The sequence below is a fragment of the Pleurodeles waltl genome, chromosome 9 (genome assembly GCF_031143425.1).
Source record: "Pleurodeles waltl isolate 20211129_DDA chromosome 9, aPleWal1.hap1.20221129, whole genome shotgun sequence".
NCBI classification, from domain to species: domain Eukaryota; kingdom Metazoa; phylum Chordata; class Amphibia; order Caudata; family Salamandridae; genus Pleurodeles; species Pleurodeles waltl.
The window spans coordinates 11058410-11083225 of record NC_090448.1 but is presented as its reverse complement, the minus strand read 5'-3'; the positions used below and the strand labels follow the sequence as shown (position 1 = coordinate 11083225).

The window sequence follows — 24816 nt, the reverse complement described above, 5'->3', positions numbered from 1 at the left end:
GGTACTGCTCATGCATACGTTTCCAGATCCATTCTGACGCCTGGGAAATTCAAAGGTAAGGAATCAGCAGCTTGATATATATTCTCTACCAGATAATGGTAGTCTCTGCCTGATACATTACTTACCAAAGGTAAGTAACTTGTTTATCGGGTCTTAATTACTCATCCTTTACAGGTGCTCTGAAAGTGGAACTATGGCGGCCTCTGGAGGGAGTGGAATTTAGAGCACATTTACCGGTGACTGCTCTACTAAGTAAACATTGATGTGTTGTCATACAGGTGTATCATAGTTTTTACTGCAGTTCAGACGCTCTTACACTTGCGAAGGGGGGTAGTTCAAGCTTGCGAATTTGTAAAATGTACCAGGACTGTACTATATACAGGTAAATACTTTGTCTTTGCTCTCATTCATCGTTGTCACTGCCTGAGACTTTGGGGTGAATATTTCATTTGGAGGGCGTGTTGGACTGTATAGCCTAGTTCCTAGATATAACCATATCCTAGGACATTGTGAAGAATCTCAAGCATGTTTTTTTTGCAAGGACTTCTGCAACTCTAGGTGAGAAGCTGTTTGAAAAGGTCCCCTGTTGTCTGGCGTTTTTGAAGCACCTAGTAAAGAAGCCTAGGTGGCCAACTTTCTCCTGCCTTACTTCCTAGACCCCTTCTGAAACGGCAGTGTGTCTTAGGAACAGCAGTCAAATGGGAAAGGAACCAAAGTTTAATAAAGAGACAAATAAGAAGGCAAAGAGCATGATATGGCATAATGGCAGTAATGTAGTGAGGCTGGTTACACTTTGCAGGGATGATCAACGTTAATTAACTTTTGTTGTCCTAGAGGTCAGTAGCCTTCGGATGGGTCAGAAGCCTCTGAATGAATGAATCTCATATATGTTCATGCCTAAATGGGGGCATCTTTAGGCATTGATGCACAGATAGGTTGACGCTCTATTGTTCGTGAATTCCCTCGGAGCAGATGTGAGTTGAGATGGCAGCCCAGAGCTCTAGATGGAGAAGACATCCCCAAAGATGCAGCCCCTCAGGGTGACATTACCTAAACTCCCTTGGATTCCTAGATGATGGTGTGCTTTAATTCTTAATATTTCCTTGTTTTCAGGCATGCGGAGTTTGATTGTAAGATATTCAGGCGTGCTAAGGTAAAGTGATTTGTATGTGGTGTGCACTGTATGCTTCCACGTCAGCCATTTTAAGCATCATGTGATTACACTTATTGGCACCAGATACCTTTGAGGCAGCAGAGGGTACAGTGGCTTTAAAGGGGGAAGTAGGAGCAGAGGCTTTTCTCAACGTCCAGCTAGACCAGAAGCTCCAAACCTCACGCACAGTGATGCTGTTCATACTCTGAAGGAGGTGGTCATCCAAAGTAGAATCCTGGGTGGTACTTGTTCTCACCACCTGCTGTGGAAAGAACCTGCGCGGTATTGAAACCAAAGATGGATCTTTTCATGTTTAAGATTCACGAGCTCTCTGATCGCCCCAGAGCGCTTTGAATTTGTAACTTTGAGCATCTTTACCTGTTTTGTTACTGAGAACATGTATGTAATAAGAACTTCAGAAAACATGTTGGATTGATGGCTAAATAATCCGTTGTCTCTTCCTAGACCCAGGCTTAAAAATGTGGACAGAAGTACTGCACAGCAGCTGGCAGTGACCGTGGGCAATGTCACAGTAATCATCACAGACTTTAAAGAAAAGACTCGCTCATCCTCCACGTCATCTTCTACGGTGACCTCCAGTGCTGGATCTGAACAACAGAACCAGAGCAGCTCTGGGTCCGAGAGCACCGACAAAGGCTCATCCCGCTCCTCTACGCCAAAGGGCGACATGTCGGCAGTGAACGATGAATCTTTCTGAGGAGGAATTGCACATGAAATTGTGAAAACTTTGATTCGGGGTATGAAATCCCACCTTTCAGCTGCCTGTTGTCCTGGAGGTTCTTCTGTGCTCATGATCTTCTGGACAAGGACCTCTTGCGGATGATGCTGTGCTCACACCTGGTAGACTGGACCGTCGACCGCCACGGATTTCGTGCCCCGATAATTGCTCCCGACACTTTTATGTATTCCATTCTTTTACATGATTTTCCTAATAATCATTTATAATTCAGTGTGCGCCTGACTGTTTTATACAAATTTTCTGTGCACAATTTTCCATGAACAATAAGTATTTTGTTACTTTTTTGATTTTTATTTATTGTATTCACAAAGCCCATCTTCCTCTATACCCTTTTCTAGAATGTTATTTTGCCCTTGACACCTGGTTCACTTGTACCGTATAATACCGATTTTTATACATCTATATAGATATAAATGTGTATATAAATAAGTATATATAGAGGGTTATTTGAAACCAATCCATGGAAACACTGGTGCTTGATACACTGTAAGTGATGAGGCTATAAAACACTTCTCATTTAGGGCAGATTTGGACATTTCCACACAGGTGCTAAAAATTATTCTACATTAATTGTCTGCTAAGTACAACTGTGAAAGATGTACAAAGACGTTTTTAATTACAGACCGAAAAATATAACGATTATTCCAAAATTAACTGATAGCACCAGAGCAGATTAAATTATCCGACTGGTTGAGTAGGTGATTCAAGCCAGCAGTGTAATTGCAGGTCGTAGTGCATTTGTAATGCATTTTATCATTGCATACTCTTGTACGCTGTCACTTTGTAATGTCTTATGTTTGCGGTACACAAAAATGCCTATCGTACGTAAGTCAAGCCCTTGGGACATTGGGGATGGGGGGGAGGGGGGTTACTATTTAACCACAACATAAGTGCAACTATAAGACTTGCTGTGATGGTTCTCCTTCACTCCGCCGTGATGGCATCTCATGACCATGACCATGCCTTACCGGAGAGAGGACCAGTCTGAAGATTTCTGATCATCAGAAGTTAGCCTTGCTCCAAAATTCTGTAGCATAAAAACATAATTCTTTAAATGAATTTTCAACATGGTGGCACTTGACGCAAAACCTATCCTTCACATCATAACATGTGGAGCAGGAAAGCTTGTCTATAAAGCAGGCCCTCTCTGCATCCGTCTCTCCATTTAATGGTGGTGTGAGTATTTATCTTGACATACCTTTTCAATGTATTCCTCTGTGTATGGCACTTGAACATATGTATAACAGATCTGGGGCTCCACATTTACTTCAAATTGTTGAAAATACACTGACATTGGATTCAAGTGAACATTTGTTTTCAGTCTTTAAAGTGTCCCAGTGGTACGTCTAATTCACAATACTACTCGAAATATCATCTTGCACAAAGTAATAGAATATAATTGCGCCCCTCTCCCCCTCCCGCCCCCCCCCCCCCCCCCCAAAAAAAAAGAAAGATTTCCAACTGCAATATTCAGGCAATTCTAGAAAAGTCAGGAATGTTGTCTGAGTCCTCTAATGAATGATCAAATTGTTCTGGATTGGATGGTGGCTTTCATGATTTCCTGATAAAGGGATGTGATATTTGTAAAACACATTGAAGCCCTATAGGACATCAAAGCTTCTTTCTATTCTGTAATTTAGTGTCTACAGTAGATGACACTTTGTCAATTGAAACCCATGGATTTCCCTCGAGCGTCCAAGAACTATATTGATATTTTTTATTTCATGACAACTGTTGTTGTGCAATCACCTTTCCTCACAACGTCCAGAAAATACCAAATGCAAAACACGCGTTATGCAGATGGTAAAGGTTATTCATGAAGAATGAAACGCACAGTGGAGCGATTGTGGCCCTCCAGCTCCTCTGTAAAAAGTGGAATTTTGTTTCCCCCTCTCCATAACAAGTGGCTGAAAACCTTGCTGCAGGCAGTAGGGGCTGTGGAAGCATTGTTACCCACCAGGCCATGCCCCACCTGCACTTGCTCCTCAGTGCAGTCCTTCGTATTGTCAAACACCAGCCGTCTGCCTGTATTCTTCGCTCACCAAACTCTGAAAGTATTCCAATCTTATAATTAAATTTTTTGTACTTTTAATCAAACAATTTGTATCGGGAACCGAAGCAATCCATAAAAAATCCACAGCCGCTCTGTTGACCATTGTTTTCCCAAATTTAGATTTGTACTTATTTATCATAGTTTGGTGTTTGTTCTCTTACACAAGTGTTAATTTGTAGGTTACGTTCTTTTGCATGTCCACTGGGAAATCTGGATTTTTAGCTTCAGATCCATCTGGTCATTTATACTTGGGATTTAAATTGCATGTGTTCATGCGTTTTGATCATTTAGTTGTTATTTTATTCTTATTGCTAACAGCTCTTGTTCTACTCTGTTGATGCATTTCAAGAGTTCCAATTGTTCCACAGAGGTAGGCTGGCTCCTTTTAGCTAGAATTGTTTTGCACGCAGCTTTGACATCAATTGCATTATTCTTTTATAACACTGGGTAGTGCTTTTATCCGGATGTGATTTCACTTCAAGGATGTCACAATGCTGCAGATTTGTCCAGTAGACAATTAAATAAAAAGAAGTAAAGGCAATGCAAGTTTGTCAAAATTAATATTTTGTAACTTGCCAAGAAAAAAATGAAATGGAAACCCAAAGTAAACCCTGTATACTAGCCATGTTAAATGGCTATTTCAAAGCTATGTCATACATAGCCTGACTTAAATATGTGTAGGAAACCTTTAAAAGCTCCTGATAACCTGTAAACATTGTGTGTAAAAGAACATTCTCATGACCTAAATGCCAGATTTGAGTGTAGCTAATCCCCACACGCATTAACCTCTACTCTAGAACAAAAATAACAAAGCAGAATTGAAAAGAGCAAATGCCAACATATGGACAAACTTTTGATTAGACCACCTTTTAATTTATTAGCCTTCTGCAGCTTTCAGATTCCGCTCTAGGATTGATGGACTCATGTCCTTTTTATTTGACCTCAATATTTATAAGTAAAGTGGTTTACAGCAATCTCTGAAATCAAGCCAGAAGTTATTTGGTGTTAATTGATCAACTTATTTCATGGCGTTGATCCTTTTACATCTGACAGATCATCTTACCGCTTCTTCTCCACACCGGATGCCTGTCCTTAAGGTGAAGTTCACTGGTTGCATTGAACCATTGATTATTTTTGTTAACAGTAGAGAACAGTGGAGTTCTGTTATCAAGAGGAGACATGTTTGCCAGTGACAGCATGTAGCCTAGTGATGTGGGGTTTGTAGTTTTTTGAGGGGGTTTGCAAATGGAGCTTTTGATGGTAATTTAGAGCACAGAAGACATGAATTTTCCCTCCTTAGAATACTAGCTGCATGGGAATACCAGTAATTCTCTATTTTTCCTGTATCATATTGGTTACTGTGAGTTGTATTTAATACAAGTGTTTAAACTGTGATCTGCAGACACTGTTGGTGATGGGCTACATGTTTGCCATGCTTTCCATTTGCAATATTGCTAGGTATTCAAATGGTAGAAACACAGGAGATTTTTCTGTCTTCCCCCTGTATGGTTCCACCAATTAAATGAACCTTTTATTGATTTATTAAAATCCAAAGATGCAACCTATATAGTCAACTTTGTGATGTTGAAGCTATGTTCTTTCAACTATTAGTTCAGACAAGTTCAAGCCAATATGCTGGTGATGCCTCGATTTCTGAATCCTGATAAAATGCGGACTGAAGAGTCCGATCCCTCCTGAAGTGATGGGTCATGTACTGTTGCTTTCACAGTAACAGTCCTTTACTTCACCTTGATACTTACTCTACAGTCGACCCAAGGGTGGATTATTCACCCATGAGAAGACATTTCACTGAACTGAAGACCTTTTTTTTGTTGTTTTTTTTTCCCCGTTTTTTCTTTTTTTTTGTAGGTAGTTCTTGATATTGGTAAATCTAAGAGGATTTGAAACTGGTGAAGAGTCTGCAAAGTTAAATACAAAGGGTTAAGGTTATGTTTAAGGGTGAAAATAGGCAGCTCTCCAGCATTGTACGTTTCATATATGTTCACACACTTGATTCATTCCTCATCGTCAGGCTGAGAATACCAGCGTCACGACAGGGAATGAATCAAGCATCTGACTATATGAAAGATAGCACCTCCGGAGAACTGGAATTACAGATAAGTAATTTAGTTTTCTTAATAACTGATCTATTTACTCAAGTCAAACTAAATTATAAATCTCCAGCTTTTGGATTTGTGTAAAGCAAGTATACATATGGTTCCTCATGTGAAACCGGTAAACCTTGCAGCTTTGTCTCTCTTGGTTCCGAATGTCTTTATGAACTTCATTTTGTTGGACTCACTCATAAATTGTGGTCTGATGTCCGTAAGAATCACTGAAGTGAAGTCCTGTGTTCTTTGTATTCTTCAAGAGGAAAAGGCGCCCCATGGGACAAGTCCTAGGTATTAAAATTTTTCAATTTACAGTACCCACCTATTTTTTTACATTTCTTGGCTTGAACAATAAATGCCATTTTCACATGTCAGTATATTCATAATATATCTTTATGTTGCTGGTTAAAGCTGCAAAATGAGTTTAATAATGAAGGGCCCATTGCCCAATATTTATAAAACTGTCCAAAGAGCTTTGGGTACTTAGAATTGTTGGAAGATTAGTGGCGATTGAAAACCGAGGCAAATAAACGTGAATGGGATGCTATGGGTTAGGAGGTGCTGTGCAATATGTTACTTTTCCATTTAAAGTGTATTAGGAAATTTCTTATGGAAGTAATTAAACCCATTCCATAAAAGGTAGCAAGATCACAAAGCCACAAGATAATGTGTCTTAGACTTGCTGGTGGAAGTCTTTGTGACAGTGTAGTGTATTTTTGGAGGCGGAATGGGAGTTGGGGTAGGAACGAAAACAAATTATGCGCAGCCATACAGAAACCACACGCAAGTGAACAAACAAAGTGTGTGCGCATGTCATTGGCAGAAGTGAGAAAAGCACAGCTGATTGTTTTTAGGCTTATAGTTTGAAAAATGTTTGCTTAACTATTGCAATTTGATATTGTCCTAATGGGTTGATGAAGTATTTAATACAAGTCACATTCGACAGAAAATAACAGTTCAAAGTTAAATACTCCCTTCACAAATAAGCAGGATTCTCGGTGATGTTAATTTCACTGAAGTGTTTTGTATTCCTTCTGAAGCTCATTGTCCATCTACTTTAAGATATTCTATCTTAAAACATGAAAGTTTATTAATAGCTGACTATATAATAACCTTTGCTTGTATGTAATAAAAATGGTTTAATAGCCAACACAGTCTGGCAATGAAGCTGAACAGTTTTTAATGCGCAAGCAGTTCTGTTCTTGTGTACGACTTGTAACCTTAATTTACTGTGTAAAGATGGTTACATTATTTCTTTAGCTTTGTTTGTTGGAGATACAAATCTAGAATGCTTGTCAGAGTATGTCAAAACATAATCTTATCTTGTGGATTTTTTTATGTTCATGTATTATAAGAGCAACATTTTTCGTTTGCTCATAAAGACAGCGTGTATAAAGCGTTTAAAAGATTCTGCTCTGTGAAGTCTTTAAGCTGATGCTATGTTAGATTTGTTTTTATCTTCATGCTAAATTGTCTTAAGTGGTTTTGTGAACTTGTCAAAAAAATCACAAGTCTTAAATGTTTTGGGGGGAAAAATTACTGGACACTGCTCTTTGTCTAGCAAATAAAAGATGTTAATATATTCCTGTTACGGGCATGTGCACGACTATATTATTAGAAGCCACTTTATCATTTTCTTTCTTCAAATAGAAATGACTACTTATGAATTCTGCTTGTAGTTCTTTCACAAATAAAAGCATAAAATGTATTTACTTCTGAAATGTTAATAGGACAACTTTTTTTCTGAATTGTTCTCAATCCACGTTTCAACAAGCATTGGCCATTAATATGGATGCAAGTACATGTTCAGTTGTAAAGATGGTAGTCTGGTGGTAAGACTAGTATCATAACGGACTAATAACTCCTTTTCATTGATTGATTATAAAGCTTAGTCTAGTAATGTGATGCTTCATTTTACGTTCCATGCTCCCTTGCCTCTGGCTACAAAAAAACAACTCATCCCTGACAGAACTAGAGTGGAAAAGAAATAAATGTGGCGGGAGGCTTCAATAACATTGTGCTTGACATACACCATGCAGTCTGACAAAGCCAACCATAGCAGTAGAGAAAGTTCCTGCACATGCTACTTCGTGACACTGATCTTGTTCTTTAAAGCCGGTCAGAGCTCTCCAAGGTGGGACCCATGTTTAATTAAAGCTGCATTTTTCCTTTTTTTGGGATAGATATCCAATACAACATTTATATTTATGCTTTTTTCTAAAAAAAAAAAAAAAAACACAGGCAGATAATCCGTACCGCATTATAGATTTTTAAACTGACATAGTAGATAGCCGTATCTTTTACAAGCAAAGTTTGCAATTTTATGTGCCTACCTGTTGGATTGTGTTATGATGTCAAACAGGCATCAAAGCGCCTTGGTTGTTTCACGTCCTACCTCTCAACTGGCAACAGCGGCTGGGATGCCACATTTGGTGTTGATCCAACATTGGATCGTTCGGAGATACAGACGTTTGAATGATCTCCTCTTCGTGGTCTAGAATGTACATAGAAGTGTATATTCACGCTGATAAATATCATGAGCTACGTGTAGAGTATTCATCTTGTTGTCTGACCCAAATTCCAGCCAAAAGTGGGGCGACACAAGGTTCCAGTTACCCCCAGAAGCTCAGATTTTCAACTTCAGATCAGTTGAAAACAGAAGAGGTAATAATCATAGCTCCACTATATGTATTTGCTCTCTCTTTCTGATGGATACTGCTAACCACAGATTCCTTGTCTTTAGGATATCCACCAATGCCAGACATGATTTGAACACTTTCACAGCATGGCTCCTGGGTGCCAAGAGGGGCATCTTGTGGCTCCGTTAACTTTGTTCTACCCTGGAAGTGGCGGACCAAAGCAACTTGTAAGCACCACCCCTTCTCACCAACGTCTATTCCTTTCTTTCCATGTCTTGGAATATGGATCCAGAGCTCTGCTTGCATTTCTTTTTCAGGCTTGTTCCCTTTCTTGAGGTCATTCTCTCCAAAGCTCATTTTCGCTGCTGAGGTTGTCGGATTAGTCAAAGTGCAAATCGAAGTGAAAACACTAGAAGGCCAAGTGGGACGCGTTCTCAGTCTCCCCATTCTGCATACTCTGAGAACCTGCAAGAACATAAAGGTGCCACTCTGTTTTGCTCACGATTTCCAATTGAGGGGGTGATCGTACATTTGATCCAGATGCATCCAGAGTTATCAGCGAACCAACAGCAGATTGAGGCCTTTAGGTAAGGCATGTTGTGCATTTTTGGAAGTCTTCCAGTTGGCATGACTTTGTCCCTAAAGTATTTGCAGGGGCCTCTAGTCGTGTTACTGCTGGTAGGATCCATCCCAGTGGCATCTGTGCCTCTCAAATCCACCTCGGACTCTGCAATAGCTCTAATGTAGACTTCCATTCCAGCTTCAAGGCCAGTCCCTTCCACATCGACATCAGTACAGACTCCAGTAGCGCCAGTGGGGAATCCTTTGCTGATATCTGACTCCGAGCCAAACTTGTCTCAGCCCAGACTGAGGTTACATCCTGATTTTATTCCAGCACAACCAGGCAGATTCTGACAAAACACTGCCTCGGTTGGACTCCTAAAGAGCTTTGAACTTTTACAGCACACCAAAGACCATTGGGTGTGTAGGAAATCTGCCTTTTCTGTGTAGTCACCATGGACCTTTAGCCTGAACCTAATGGTTTTCTGGTTTTAGAACTCTACACCTTACCTCTCCACAGAGATAAAGTACCTGTGCTCCTCCTTTAAAAGTGGCTGTATTGGTATGTTCCAGATTGGCATATTTAACTTAACTATAAGTCCCTAGTATATGGTGCAAAGTGCACCCAAGGCCTATAAGTTTAATGTCACAAGTGGACTGCAGCACCTATTGTGCCAGACACAACAGTGATAGTGTCAAACATAGCTTCAGGCTTCAGTGCAGCCATACTGTGCCAGTGCACAAAAAGCAGTTCCACTGCTCAAACCAAACCTTTCTGATGGATACACCTACCTGTGGATTCCTCACCAAAAAATTCTCCCCTCGCGCTAGCCCTCAACGGAAATTTCTTCTAGCTCTGCACGTCGACGATGACGTCACAATCGCCCGACTCCACGCGACGCCGTATGACGTCATCCAGGCAATAAGAAGCCCTCGCCGACGTGCAGACGTCAGTTCCCTTTTTTCCGTGCCCGAATAACGGTTAATTCTTCGAGGCTCACAGGGAGCTACTGTTTCCAACAGCGGTTACGATGTCGCAGCCTAGAAAATCCGGCTTTAAACCTTGTAGCCAGTGCGGGGGTCGGATGTCTGTTACCGACCCCCACGAAAACTGCCTTTGGTGCCTTAGTTCCGACCATGAGGTCGAGGCATGCGGTTCGTGCCAACGCATGAACCCTAAGGCACTTAAGGAGAGGGAGGCAAAGTTATTCATGGCCCGGTCCAGGAAGAAGGAGAAGCGTCATAGGAGGGAGTCTTTGTCGAGATCCTCGAGGTCTCGTCACCACCATAGTGACTCTCGGCGCCGTCATGGATCTCGGCGCCGATCGAGCAAGGGGCGGTCCAGATCTAGATCGGCTTCTCCGTCGGCTCGGCGTCGGCTGACGTGTAAGATAAGCCCGACCGTCACCCCTCCACCTCCGACGACCCCGATGTCACCTGGGTCGGTCTTTGAGGTCGAGCCTCCCCAGAGACCTGGGAGTTCTCCTTGCCAGGAGTTACCTGGGCCCTCTTCGGCAGCTTTGCCGGTGCAGCAGCAGCAGTACCCGGCTTTCCCGACTCCGGGATCGGATCCTGCAGCGTTTTTAAACGCTATGTATAACATCTTTGCTTCCATGACGCCGGGTGGAAGTCGTGCAGGTCCGTCTGGTCCTTTGGCCTATGACTTGGGTGTTCCGGCGTCTTTCAAGTCGGCGCCGTTCACCGCGTTTGTCTGCTGCATCTGAAGCGGCCCCGATGTCTACGACGTCGCTCAGGATGGCTTCGCCTCTGATCCGATCGACGTCCAAGAACGCTTTGGAGCCGGAGCCTCCGGCTTCGGACGAATCCGAGGTTCGGCGCCGACGGAGATCTTCGGCGTCGGCCGACGCCTTGTCGACTCCAGACTTGGAGTCAAGACTTAGATCAAGGCGCCTGGCCCTTCGTCTCTTGGAGGAGGAGGAGTATGCGAGGCAACACCTGGAGGAAGGAGAAGTTATAGAGCCCTCAGGTGACTTCCAGGGTCTGGACTCAGCTAGTGGCCTTGACACTACCCCGGAATGGGATCTAGCTTCCCCTGGAGAGGTCACAGAGGAAGCAGCTTCTTTCCATAAAGTCATACGTAAGGCTGCAAACTTTTTGGATATTACTCTTCCTACTGCGGAGGTTAAGAGAAATTTATTGACAGAGGTCCTCCATCCGACATCTGCATCTGCTGAGCCTCTTCTACCATTCAATGAGGCTCTGCTGGACCCTATTAAGGATATTTGGCTGAAACCTGTATCCACCGCTGCGGTCAACAGAGCGGTGGCTCGGCGGTACAGGACGGCGCCTGGGGATCCGGTGTTTCTTTCCAGGCAACCAACTCCGGAGAGCCTAGTGGTCCAAGCTTCATGTTCCTCCAGATCCTCTCCTGGCTCATTTCCTGGGGTTCCGGCTGATAGTCAAAAAAGATGGACCATACTGCTAAAAAGACATTTTCATCGTGCAGTATGGCCCTAAAATCATACAATGCCACATGCATACTGGGACGTTACATCCATGCCCTTATGGAAGAGGCAAAGGGCCACCCTAATGTGTCACAGGAGATGCTGCAGCTCTTTTTGGATGCTCAAGCGGCTGCGACGCAAGTGATCCAGTCTGGTTTGGACACTTCGGACTCGATGGCTAGGGCTATGGGCACGATCATAGTCTCTAGGAGGCAGTCTTGGCTTCGATCATCAGGCTTCTCAACGGACGTGCAGGCTACACTCCTTGATCTTCCGTTTGATGGGGAAAAGCTCTTCAGCTCTAAGGCTGACTCAGCCTTGGAATGTTTTAAAGAGAGCAGAGCGACAGCTAGATCCTTGGGACTCAGTCGTCGGCCTCATCCACCTTTAGAGGCTTTCGGAGATTTAAAGGATTTGGACGTGGTTCCTTTCGAGGAAGACTGCAAGGACCACAACAAACTGCTTCTACCCTGCCTTACAGATCCTTCAGGGGCAGGGGCAGAGTCCGTACGAGAGGAGCCACCTTGCAGCACTCTGCCTCTTCCTCGGGAGGGGTGCAGCAAGGAAAGCAGCCGTAGTCCTCCACCATTCCCTGTCCATTCGTCTCCAGTAGGTGGGAGACTTGCCCTTTTTCTTCCAATGTGGGAGGTCATAACATCAGACTCCTGGGTCCTCGACATTGTGAAGAGGGGGTACGCTCTTCCCTTTCGGGAATTTACTCCCACCCTCCCTCCCCGCCCATCCTTCTGTTCAGAAGACCATTTTCTCCTGTTACAGCAGGAGGTATTATCCCTATTACAAAAAGGTGTAATAGAGTTGGTTCCCGAGCAAGAGAGGGGTCAGGGGTGCTATTCAAGATACTTTCTGATTCCCAAAAAGGATGGTCGGCTGAGACCGATTTTGGACTTGAGGATTTTGAATTGGTTCCTCAAACAGGAAAAGTTCAAAATGCTGACCCTCTCACAGGTTCTTTTGGCGTTGAACGAAGGAGACTGGATGGTGTCGGTCGATTTGCAGGACGCGTATTTTCATATTCCGATCCTCAGATCGCACAGGAAGTATCTCCGTTTTGTCTTTGGTCTCCAGTAGAACAGAAATTACACATCAATCTGTTAGAATTGCGGGCAGTACGACTGGCACTCAAGGCCTTCCTCCCTTCCATTCGCGGTCAGTCAGTCCAGGTTCTAACGGGCAACACGACTGCGATGTGGTATATAAACAAACAGGGAGGAGTGGGGTCGTATCTTCTCTGCAGAGAAGCTCTTCTACTCTGGTCCTGGCTTCAGGACCACAAGATCTGCTTGATTGCACATCATTTGGCCGGAGTCCTGAACGTGCGTGCAGACATTCTCAGTTGACGTAGCTCGGTCGACCACAAGTGGCGTCTTCATCCAGATCTAGTTCTGTATATCTTTCGGATGTGGGGTTATCCACAGATAGATCTGTTTGCAACTCAAGAGAATGCGCAGTGCCCGCTATTTTGCAGCCTCCAGTATCCAGTACAAGGAGCTTTGGGGGACGCGTTTCAGATGTCCTGGAAGGGTCAGTTGCTTTACGCATTTCCCCCCCATACCGTTGATTCCTCGAGTTCTCAGGAAGATCCGCCAAGACCGAGCTCAAGTCATCTTAATAGCTCCGGATTGGCCGAGAAGGGTGTGGTATTCGGACCTACTCCAACTCTCTCAGTGCCCTCCGCTCCGTCTCCCTTGCAGGGTGAACCTCCTCTCGCAGTCGCAGATTCTACACCCCCACCTCCAGAGCCTGCATCTTCATGCCTGGAGATTGAACGGGGCAATCTGAGTTCCTTTTCTCTCCATCCAGATGTGGTGTAAGTTATTTTATAGGCCAGGCAACACTCCACCAAGTCAATCTATGCAAATCGTTGGGCTAAGTTTACAAGCAGGTGTGGAGAGAATAGTTTAGATCCCTTAAAAGCTGGTTTATCTGACATTTTGTCATTTGCGCTCTTTCTGATGGATACAACTACCTGTGGATTCCTCACCTAATGAATACTCCCATGGCGCCAGCATTCGACAGAAATCTTCCTAGCTTCTGCACGTCGACGAGGATGTCACATTTGCCCACGCGACGCCGTCTGACGTCATACAGGCAATAAGAGGTCCTCGCCGACGTCAGTTCCCTTTTTTCCGTGCATTCGAAACGGTTATCTTCGAGGGAGCTCCTGTTGCTTTCGAAGTTACAGTGTGTTTTTCTGCTGTGTGTTTTTTCTCTGAGGTTACTATGTCTCAGAGGAAGTCTGGTTTCAAGCCCTGTCGGGAGTGTGGGGGCAAGACGTCCGTTACTGACCCACATTCGGACTGCTTGTGGTGCTTAAGCTCTGACCACGACGTGGCAACATGTGATTCATGTCAACACATGAATCCGAAAGCCCTAAAGGAGCGTGAAGCCAAACTCTTCATGGCGAAGTCAAAGAGAAAAGAGAAGAAACATCATAGGAAGTCCTCCTCACCGAAGACTCATCGGCGTCATCGAGACTCCCGGTGCCGTAGGGACTCACGGCGCCATTCGAGCAAGGAGAGGTCTCGATCGAGGTCGCCTTTGGCTCGGCGTCGGAAGACTTGGGAGGTCAGTCCCACAGTCACCCCACATCCATCGACGCCGTTGCCTTCTCCGGCATCGCCGACTTCGCCTGGGCAGACATCTTCAGTGATTGAAGTGACACAGCCTCAGGTGTTTTCTCTGGCGTCGCAGACGTCGAGGCTGGCGTCGGGGTCGCCTTCGATCCAGGCACCCCAGTATCCGTCTTTCCCTGCCCCTGGAGCCGATAATACCGCATTTTTAAATGCGATGTTTACCATCTTCCAGCAGATGGCTCCAGGCGGTGATACGACTGGTCCTTCGGGGCCGTTGGCTTTCAGCTTGGGTGCTCCGGCGCCGCTACGGCCAGCACCCTTCATGCCCTTTCTCCCCTTTGGGGAATGTGGGCTCGGCGCCGGTGTCAGCTCCGGTGTCCGCTCCGGTGGCTCCAGAGGTTTCGGCCCCGGAGGTTTCTGCTCCATCGACTTCGGGGTTTCGGCCAGTGACCCCGTCAGGACCATCTGAGACTCCGAGACACACCTCTCTTCATCCGTCTCCTAGTTCGGCGTCGAAGCTTCCTGTGGCGCTTGACATGGCGTCGGATGGATCCGGCGATCGGCGTCGTTCCTCGACTTCGGCAGATGCCATGTCGACGCCGCGTATTGAAGAGAGGCTACATTCTAGGAGACGTGCTCTCCGTCTCTTGGAGGAACAGGAGTACCAACGGGTCCTGGAGGAAGGAGAAATTGAGGATTCTGGCGAGGGTCTTGGACTGGATACAGCAAGTGGCCTTGATACTTCCCCTGAGTGGGACTTGTCATCTCCAGGGGAGTATACTGAGGAGGCAGCCACTTTTCATGCTGTAGTAAGGAAGGCAGCTAACTTCCTCGAACTGCCTTTGCTGGTGGCTGAGGCGAAACAGAATTTGCTAACTGAGGTCCTACATCCGGCCTCTACTGCGGCAGAGCCTCTCTTACCATTTAACGAGGCTTTGCTTGAACCGGTATTGGAGGTTTGGAAGAAGCCGGTATCTTCCTCAGCTGTTAATAAGGCTGTGGCCAGGAGGTATCGGGCTGCACCATCTGACCCTGGCTTTCTGTCCAGGCACCCTACGCAGAGAGCTTGGTGGTCCGGGCTTCCTGTTCTGCTAGATCTGCGCCTGGATCTTTTCCAACAGTGCCGGGGGACAGAGACTCCAAAAAGTTGGACTCCCAGTCGAAGAAAATATTTTCGTCTTGTAGCATGGCGCTGAAGTCCACCAACGCTACATGTATCTTGGGGAGATACATCTACGCTCTTATGGACGAGATCACATCATCGCATACAGAGCTTCCTCAAGGACTCTTGAATATCGTGTCGGATGCTCAGGCTGCTGCAACCCAGGTTATCCAATCTGGGTTGGATACAACTGACTCAGTGGCTAGAGCAATGGGCACGGCGGTGGTTGCGAGGAGACAGGCTTGGCTTCGCAACTCAGGGTTCTCTTCGGACGTGCAGTCGACCCTGTTGGACCTCCCGTTTGATGGGGAAAAACTTTTTAGAGCCAAAGCGGATTCGGCCTTGGAGAGGTTTAAAGAAAGCAGGGCCACGGCCAAGTCATTAGGACTGCAAGCCGCTTCTTCTGCCTCCTCCAGGTTTTTTAGGAGGTTTTGAGGATTTGGTCGTGGCTCATCCTCCTCTTCCTTTCGGGGGAGATTCCAACAACCTACCTCCTCTCACCTTTAGATCAATTAGAGGGAGGGGTAGGGTTCGTACCAGGTGAGCCTCTCAGCAGCACTCTGCCTCTTCCTCGTCCTCCGGAGGGGTGCAGCAGGGGAAGCAGCCTTAGGCTTCCACCAATTCCCACTCACTCCTCTCCTGTAGGGGGAAGGTTACTGCATTTTCTTCACAAGTGGGAGATCATCACATCAGACACCTGGGTTACCAGCATTGTGGGAAAAGGCTACACCCTTCCCTTTCAGGAGTTTCCGCCCCCCATCCCGCCCCGCCCCTCTTATTGTTCAGCAGAACACCTCCTGTTGTTAGAACAGGAGGTTCAAGTCCTCCTTTTAAAGGGCGCGGTGGAGTTGGTTCCCGAGCAGGAAAAGGGTCAAGGTTGTTATTCCAAGTACTTCCTGATTCCCAAAAAGGATGGTCGATTGAGACCAATCCTGGACCTGAGGATTTTGAATTGGTTCCTCAAACAGGAAAAGTTCAAGATGCTGACCTTAGCTCAGGTGCTTTTGGCGTTGAACAAGGGAGACTGGATGGTGTCTGTCGACTTGCAGGATGCTTATTTTCATATCCCGATTCTCAAGTCGCACAGGAAGTATCTCCAGTTTGTGGTAGGATCGCAGCACTATCAGTTTGCGGTACTCCCGTTTGGTCTTACTTCAGCACCTTGAGTCTTCACGAAGGTGATGTCGGTGGTTGCGGCAGAGCTCAGAAGGAAGAGGATAGCAGTATTCCCTTACTTGGACGACTGGTTGATAAAAGCCAAGACTCCGGAGCTTGTGCTGCATCATCTGCAGTCGACAACTCAGTTGTTGTTCGACCTGGGCTTTTCGGTGAACGTGCCCAAATCTCACCTAGAGCCCTCTCAACGCCTCCTGTTCATAGGGGCAGTACTGGATACAACATTGGATCGAGCCTTTCCTCCGCCACAGCGGATTCAAGATATTCAGGAGTTGGTTCCAATGTTTCGAAGTGGAGCGGTCATTCCAGTCCTCAAGGTCCTTCGTCTGCTCAGTCTGTTTGCCTCCTGCATACTGTTGGTCACGCATGCTCGCTGGCACATGAGGGCTCTTCAGTGGTGCCTCCGAAGGCAGTGGTCTCAACACAGAGGGGATCTCGAAGGTTCTGTCAGGATCTCCAGAGATGCTGCCACGGATTTGAAGTGGTGGATTGCGGACGACAATCTTTCCCAAGGAAGGCCGTTCACGCAGCCTCCACCAGTGACCACAGTCATAACGGATGCTTCCACTCTAGGGTGGGGAGCTCATCTAGGGGACTTGGAGATTAAAGGGCTTTGGTCTCCAGAGGAACAGATGTTTCATATCAATCTGTTAGAGTTACGGGCTGTACATCTGGCTCTCAAGGCCTTCCTCCCATCCCTTCGCGGTCAGTCGGTTCAGGTCCTGACGGACAATACTACCGCGATGTGGTATATAAACAAACAGGGAGGAGTGGGGTCGTACCTTCTCTGCAGAGAAGCTCTTCGACTATGGTCCTGGGCAAAGGACCATCAGATTTGCTTGGTAGCAAATCATCTGGCCGGAGTCTTGAATGTACGTGCGGACAGTCTGTCGTCGTTTCTCGGCCGACCACGAGTGGTGTCTCCATCCAGATCAAGTCCGTTTGATCTTCCAGGTGTGGGGGTATCCTCGGATAGATCTGTTTGCCACCTGGGAGAACTCGCACTGTCCGTTGTTCTGCAGCCTCCAGTATCCGGTGCAGGGAGCTTTGGGGGACACGTTTCAGAGAACCTGGTGCGACCAGTTGCTTTACGCGTTTCCCCCCATACCCTTGATTCCTCGAGTATTGAGGAAAATTCGCCAAGACCGGGCCCAAGTCATCTTAATAGCTCCGGATTGGCCAAGGAGGGTGTGGTATTCCGATCTTCAACTCTCACTGTGCCCTCCGCTCCGTCTCCCTCTCAGGGCAGACCTCCTCTCGCAGTCGCAGGGGCAGGTTTTACACCCCAACCTCCAGAGTCTGCACCTACATGCCTGTAGATTGAACGGGGCAACCTGAGTTCCTTCTCTCTCCCACCTGATGTAGTGGATGTTATCTTAGCGGCCAGGCAACACTCCACTAAAACTATCTATGCTAATAGGTGGTCCAAATTTGTGGTATGGTGTGGAGAGAGACAGATTGATCCCTTACGTGCTCATTTGTCAGATGTTTTATCTTTTGCTTTGTCTTTAGCGCAGAAAGGTTGTGCAGTGGCTACTATTAAAGGTTACTTGTCTGCCTTGTCAGCCTTCATTTGTCTTCCAGACCAACCATCGTTATTTAAATCTCTTATAGTACTTAGGTTCTTGAAGGGCCTTATGAATAAATACCCTCCTAAACCTTTCGTTATGCCTCAATGGGATTTGTCCTTGGTCCTGACTTTCCTTATGGGGTCCCCTTTTGAGCCTATGCATTCTTGCCCCTTAAGGTTCTTAATTATTAAAACAGTTTTCCTGATGGCCATAACATCTGCTAGGAGAGTGAGTGAGTTGCAGGCTTTATCGGTTAAACCCCCTTATACAACATTTTATGGGGACAAGGTGGTGTTGAGGACCGAGGCTGCTTTCCTTCCGAAGGTTGTTTCACCCTTCCATTTGGCCCAGACAATTACTCTGTCCACGTTCTATCCTCCACCTCATCCTTCAAAAGAAGAAGAGAGACTTCATTGCTTGGACCCAAAGAGGGCGTTAAGCTTCTTCATAGACAGAACAAAGGATTTTAGGCTGGATGATCAGCTTTTCATCAGATACGTGGGCAAGAGGAGAGGAAAGGCAGTCCACAAGAGAACACTCTCCAGGTGGGTTGTTCTTTGCATTAAAATTTGTTACTCTTTAGCAAAGAAGGATCCTCCTGATGGTATTAGAGCTCATTCCACCAGAGCTAAGTCGGCCACTTCGGCCTTGGGTAGGGGTGTTCCTGTGGTCGACATCTGCAAGGCTGCAACTTGGTCGTCCCTTCACACTTTTGCGAAGCATTACTGCTTGGACTCTGAGGTCAGAAGGGACGGCCATTTTGCACGATCAGTGCTGCAGGATTTCTTGGTTTGACCATATAGGCACCCACCACCGGGCGTGGTACTGCTTTGGGACTCTATTCATTAGGTGAGGAATCCACAGGTAGTTGTATCCATCAGAAGAACGAGTTACTTACCTTCGGTAACGACTTTTCTGGTGGATACATTAGCTACCTGTGGATTCCTCACGGTCCCACCCGCCTCCCCGTTGCCTTTTTGGTCTCACCAAGTAATCCTTGACTGTGCTCCTCTTGGTCTTTAAGACTGCAATAAATTGTGTATATATGGACATTTGTATATATATTTATTTTTGTATATATATATATATTTAGTGTATGTATGTATTGTTTAAAAAAAAAAAAAAGAGGGTTATATTAAATCCATAGCCATCTTCTTGCAATGATGTGTAGTTTACAATGTCATGAGATGTTGCCTTTATCTTTCATTGCATTGGATTATTGTCCTCAGGCACGTAAAAAATGTTCGTACTGACGTCGGCGAGGACCTCTTATTGCCTGTATGAAGTCAGACGGCGTCGCGTGGGCAAATGTGACGTCCTCGTCGACGTGCAGAAGCTAGGAAGAAGATTTCCGTCGAATGCTGGCGCCATGGGAGTATTCATTAGGTGAGGAATCCACAGGTAGTTACTGTATCCACCAGAAAAAGTGTTACCGAAGGTAAGTAACTTATTCTTCTGATGGATACAACTACCTGTGGATTCCTCACCTCATGAATACTCCCATGGCGCCAGCATTCTACGGAAATCTTCTTACTAGTCTCTGCACGTCGACGAGGACGTCACTGTCTCGCACGCGACGCCGTCTGACGTCATACAGGCAATAAGAGGTCCTCGACGACGTGCGGACGTCAGTTCCCTTTTTTCCGTGCATTCGAAACGGTTATCTTCGAGGGAGCAACTGTTACTCTTGCGGTTACAGTGTATATCTTGCTGCGTACTCCTTCTCTGTGGAAATAATGTCGCAGAGAAAGTCTGGATTTAAGCCTTGTCGTGAGTGTGGAGGCAAGATGTCGGTGACGGATCCTCATTCCGATTGCCTTTGGTGTTTGAGCTCCGACCACGACGTCTCGACTTGTGATTCGTGTCAGCACATGAATCCGAAGGCCATTAAAGAACGCGAGGCGAAGCTGTTTATGGCCAAGTCAAAGGAGAAGCATCACAAGAAAAAGTCTTCTCCAAGACATCGGCGTCATCGAGACTCCCGGCGCCGTAGAGAATCTCGGCGTCATTCAAGGGAGGCTCGTTCCAGGTCTCCGGATCGGCGCCGGAGGACATGGGAGGTCAGCCCCACGGTGACGCCGCATCCTTCGACGCCGTTGCTCTCTCCGACGTCTCCAACTTCGCCTGGACAGGCGTCGGTGATTGAGGTATTGGAGCCTCAGGTGTTTTCTCCGGCGCAGACGCCGAGGCCGGCGTCGGGGTCGCCTCCGAGTCAGGCACCCCAGTATCCGGCTTTTCCCACCCCTGGAGCCGATAGTTCCGCATTCTTGAATGCGATGTATGCCATCTTCCAACAGATGGCTCCAGGGGGTGCTCCGGCTGGGCCGTTGGCCTTTTCTTTGGGTGATCCTGCGCCTCTTCGGCCGGCACCCTTTATGCCCTTTCTCCCGTTTGGGAACGTGGGCTCGGCGCCAGTGTCGGCGCCGGTGGCCGCTCCGATGGCTTCGGAGGGATTGGCCCCAGGGATTTCCATCCCGTCGACGTCGAGATTTCGGCCTGTGACTCCGGTGGGTCCATCCGTTTCATCTGCTCTTCAGTCGGCGCCGAAGTTACCTGTGGCGCCGGATGCGGCGTCGGTGGCTTCGGAAGATCGGCGCCGATCTCCGACTTCGGCGGAGGTGTTGTCGACTCCGCGGATTGAGCAACGACTGCATTCAAGGAGGCGTGCTCTCCGGGTACTAGAGGAGCAGGAGTACCAACGAGCCCTAGAGGAAGGAGAGCTAGAGGACTCGGGTGATGGGCTGCGTGGACTGGAGTCGGCCAGTGGGCTGGACACTTCCCCTGAGTGGGACCTTTCGTCCCCGGGGGAATATACCGAGGAAGCTGCTTCCTTTCATACAGTGGTACGGAAGGCAGCTAGTTTTTTGGACCTGCCTTTGCCGGTGGTGGAGGCGAAACAAAACCTTTTGACAGAGGTGTTGCATCCGGCCTCAGCCGCGGCGGAGCCTCTATTACCTTTTAATGACGCTCTGCTGGATCCGGTTTTAGAGGTGTGGAAGAAGCCGGCATCTTCCCCAGCAGTTCACAGAGCCGTGGCCAGGAGGTATCGGACGGCTCCAACTGATCCTGGTTTCCTATCTAGGCACCCTACGCCGGAGAGCTTGGTTGTGCAGGCCTCCTGTTCGTCCAAATCAGCACCTGGTTCTTTCCCGACGGTGCCTGGGGACAGAGACTCAAAAAAGCTAGAGGCGCAGTCGAAGAAGATTTTTTCGTCCTGCAGTCTGGCGTTAAAAGCCACTAATGCGACCTGTATCCTGGGGAGGTATATTCATGCTCTGATGGATGACATCTCCTCTTCGTTTACAGAGCTTCCCCAGGGTCTTTTGGATCTTGTCTCTGATGCCCAGGCTGCTGCGACCCAAATTATCCAGACGGGACTGGATACCACCGACTCGGTAGCCAGAGCAATGGGCACAACTGTGGTGGAAAGGAGACAGGCCTGGCTACGTAACTCGGGCTTTTCGGCAGATGTACAGTCCACATTGTTGGATCTCCCGTTTGATGGGGACAAACTGTTTGGGGCTAAGGCTGATTCGGCCTTGGAACGTTTTAAGGAGAGCAGGGCCACGGCTAAGTCGTTGGGACTCCAAGCTCCTTCTTCCACAGCCTCTTCCAGATTCTTCAGGAGGTTTCGTGGATTTGGGCGTGGCTCTTCCTCCTCTTCCTTTCGGGGAAGATATCAGCAACCTGCCTCTTCCCACCCCTATAGATCTTTTAGGGGGAGGGGTAGGGTCCGCACCAGGGGAGCCTCTCAGCAGCACTCTGCCTCTTCCTCATCCTCTGGCGGGGTGCAGCAGGGGAAGCAGCCTTAGGCTTCCACCATTTCCCACTCACTCCTCTCCTGTAGGGGGAAGATTACAGCATTTTCTCACCAAATGGGAGACTGTTACGTCGGACACTTGGGTTCTCAGTGTTGTGGGAAAAGGCTACACCCTTCCCTTTCGGGAGTTTCCGCCCCTCATCCCGCCCCGCCCTTCGTATTGTTCACAAGAACACCTCCTGTTGCTAGAACAGGAGGTGGAAGTCCTCCTTTTAAAGGGCGCGGTGGAGTTGGTCCCGGAGCAGGAAAGGGGTCAAGGAGTTTACTCAAGGTATTTCCTAATTCCCAAGAAGGATGGTCGTTTGAGACCAATTCTGGACCTGAGGATCTTGAATTGGTTCCTCAAGCAGGAAAAGTTCAAGATGCTGACCCTAGCACAGGTGCTTTTGGCGTTGAACATGGAAGACTGGATGGTGTCTGTCGACTTGCAGGATGCTTACTTTCATATCCCGATACTCAAGTCACACAGGAAGTATCTCCGGTTTGTGGTGGGATCGCAACACTACCAGTTTGCGGTCCTTCCGTTTGGTCTTACTTCAGCACCTCGAGTCTTCACGAAGGTGATGTCGGTGGTTGCGGCAGAGCTCAGAAGGAAGGGGATAGCAGTATTCCCTTACTTGGACGATTGGTTGATCAAAGCCAAGTCCCCGGAGCTTGTGTTGCGTCATCTGCAGTCAACAACCCAGTTGTTGTTCGACCTGGGCTTTTCGGTGAACGAGCCCAAATCTCACCTGGAGCCCTCTCAGCGCCTCCTGTTCATAGGGGCAGTACTGGATACGACATTGGGTCGGGCCTTTCCTCCGCCTCAGCGGATTCAAGATATTCAGGATTTGGTTCCAATGTTTCGAAACGGAGCGGTAGTTCCAGTCCTCAAGGTTCTTCGTCTGCTCGGTCTTTTTGCCTCCTGCATTCTGTTGGTCACGCATGCTCGCTGGCACATGAGGGCTCTTCAGTGGTGCCTCCGAAGGCAGTGGTCTCAACACAGAGGGGATCTAGAGGGTACTGTCAAGATCTCCAGAGATGCTGCTGTGGATTTGAAGTGGTGGATTGCAAGCAACAATCTTTCACAAGGAAAACCGTTCCAGCAGTCGCCACCAGTGGCCACAGTCATAACGGATGCTTCCACTCTAGGGTGGGGAGCTCATCTGGGGGATCTGGAGATCAAAGGTCTTTGGTCTCCAGAGGAACAGATTTTTCACATCAATCTGTTAGAGTTACGGGCTGTACGTCTGGCTCTCAAGGCCTTCCTCCCTTCCCTTCGTGGTCAGTCGGTACAGGTCCTAACGGACAATACTACCACGATGTGGTACATAAACAAGCAGGGAGGAGTGGGGTCGTACCTTCTCTGCAGAGAAGCTCTTCGACTATGGTCCTGGGCAAAGGACCATCGGATTTGCTTGATAGCAAACCATCTGGCCGGAGTCTTGAACGTGCGTGCGGACAGTCTCAGTCGCCACTTCTCGGCAGACCACGAGTGGCGTCTCCATCCAGATCAAGTCCGTTTAATCTTCCAGAAGTGGGGGTTTCCTCGGGTAGATCTGTTCGCCACTCGAGAGAACGCGCATTGTCCGTTGTTCTGCAGCCTTCAGTATCCGATGCAGGAAGCATTGGGGGACGCGTTTCAAATGACCTGGTGCGGCCAGTTGCTTTACGCGTTTCCTCCCATACCCTTGATTCCTCGAGTATTGAGGAAGATTCGCCAAGACCGGGCTCTAGTAATCGTAATAGCTCCGGATTGGCCAAGGAGGGTGTGGTACTCCGACCTTCTCCAACTCTCAACGTGCCCGCCGCTCCGTCTCCCTTTCAGGGCAGACCTCCTCTCGCAGTCGCAGGGGCAGGTTCTACACCCCAACCTCCAGAGTCTGCACCTACATGCCTGGAGATTGAACGGGGCAACCTGAGTTCCTTCTCTCTCCCGCCTGAGGTAGTGGATGTTATATTAGCGGCCAGGCGACACTCCACTAAATCTATCTACGCTAATAGGTGGTCTAAATTTGTTGCGTGGTGTGGAGAGAGGCAGATTGATCCTTTACAAGCTCATCTATCGGACGTTTTGTCTTTTGCTCTATCTCTGGCGCAGAAAGGTTGTGCAGTGGCTACCATTAAAGGTTATTTATCGGCCTTGTCAGCCTTCATATGTCTTCCAGACCAACCATCTTTATTTAAATCCCCTATTGTTATCAGATTCTTGAAAGGTCTTCTAAATCAATATCCTCCAAAGCCATTCGTTATGCCGCAATGGGATTTGTCCTTAGTCCTGACTTTCCTTATGGGGTCCCCTTTTGAACCTATGCATTCTTGCCCCTTAAGGTATTTGTTTTTAAAAACAGTCTTCCTGATAGCTATAACATCAGCAAGGAGAGTGAGTGAGTTGCAGGCCTTATCAGTAAAACCCCCTTATACAACTTTTTATGGGGATAAGGTGGTGTTGAGGACCAAGGCTGCTTTCCTCCCGAAGGTTGTTTCACCCTTCCATTTGGCTCAGGCAATTACTTTGTCCACGTTCTATCCTCCGCCTCATCCTTCCAAAGAGGAAGAAAGACTGCACCGTCTGGATCCAAAGAGAGCGTTGAGCTTCTTTATCAATAGAACAAAGGATTTCAGGCTGGAGGATCAGCTGTTTATTGGATACGTGGGCAAGAGGAGAGGAAAGGCAGTCCACAAGAGAACACTATCCAGGTGGGTTGTTCTTTGCATTAAAATATGTTACTCTTTGGCAAAGAAGGATCCTCCTGAGGGCATTAGAGCTCA

The 24816-nt window shown here is 47.3% G+C and overlaps 1 protein-coding gene across 1 annotated transcript in view; it reads left to right on the top strand.

Moving 5' to 3' along the window:
• The window catches only part of LOC138258833 (RING1 and YY1-binding protein B-like), a 208469-nt gene extending 200684 nt beyond the window's left edge, over positions 1–7785 (top strand). The window contains exon 5 of the mRNA XM_069206104.1: positions 1619–7785. Coding sequence (XP_069062205.1) covers positions 1619–1871 — 253 coding nt within the window. The 3' untranslated portion in view covers positions 1872–7785. The remainder of the gene's footprint in view (positions 1–1618) is intronic.
• The last annotated feature ends 17031 nt before the right edge of the window (positions 7786–24816 follow it).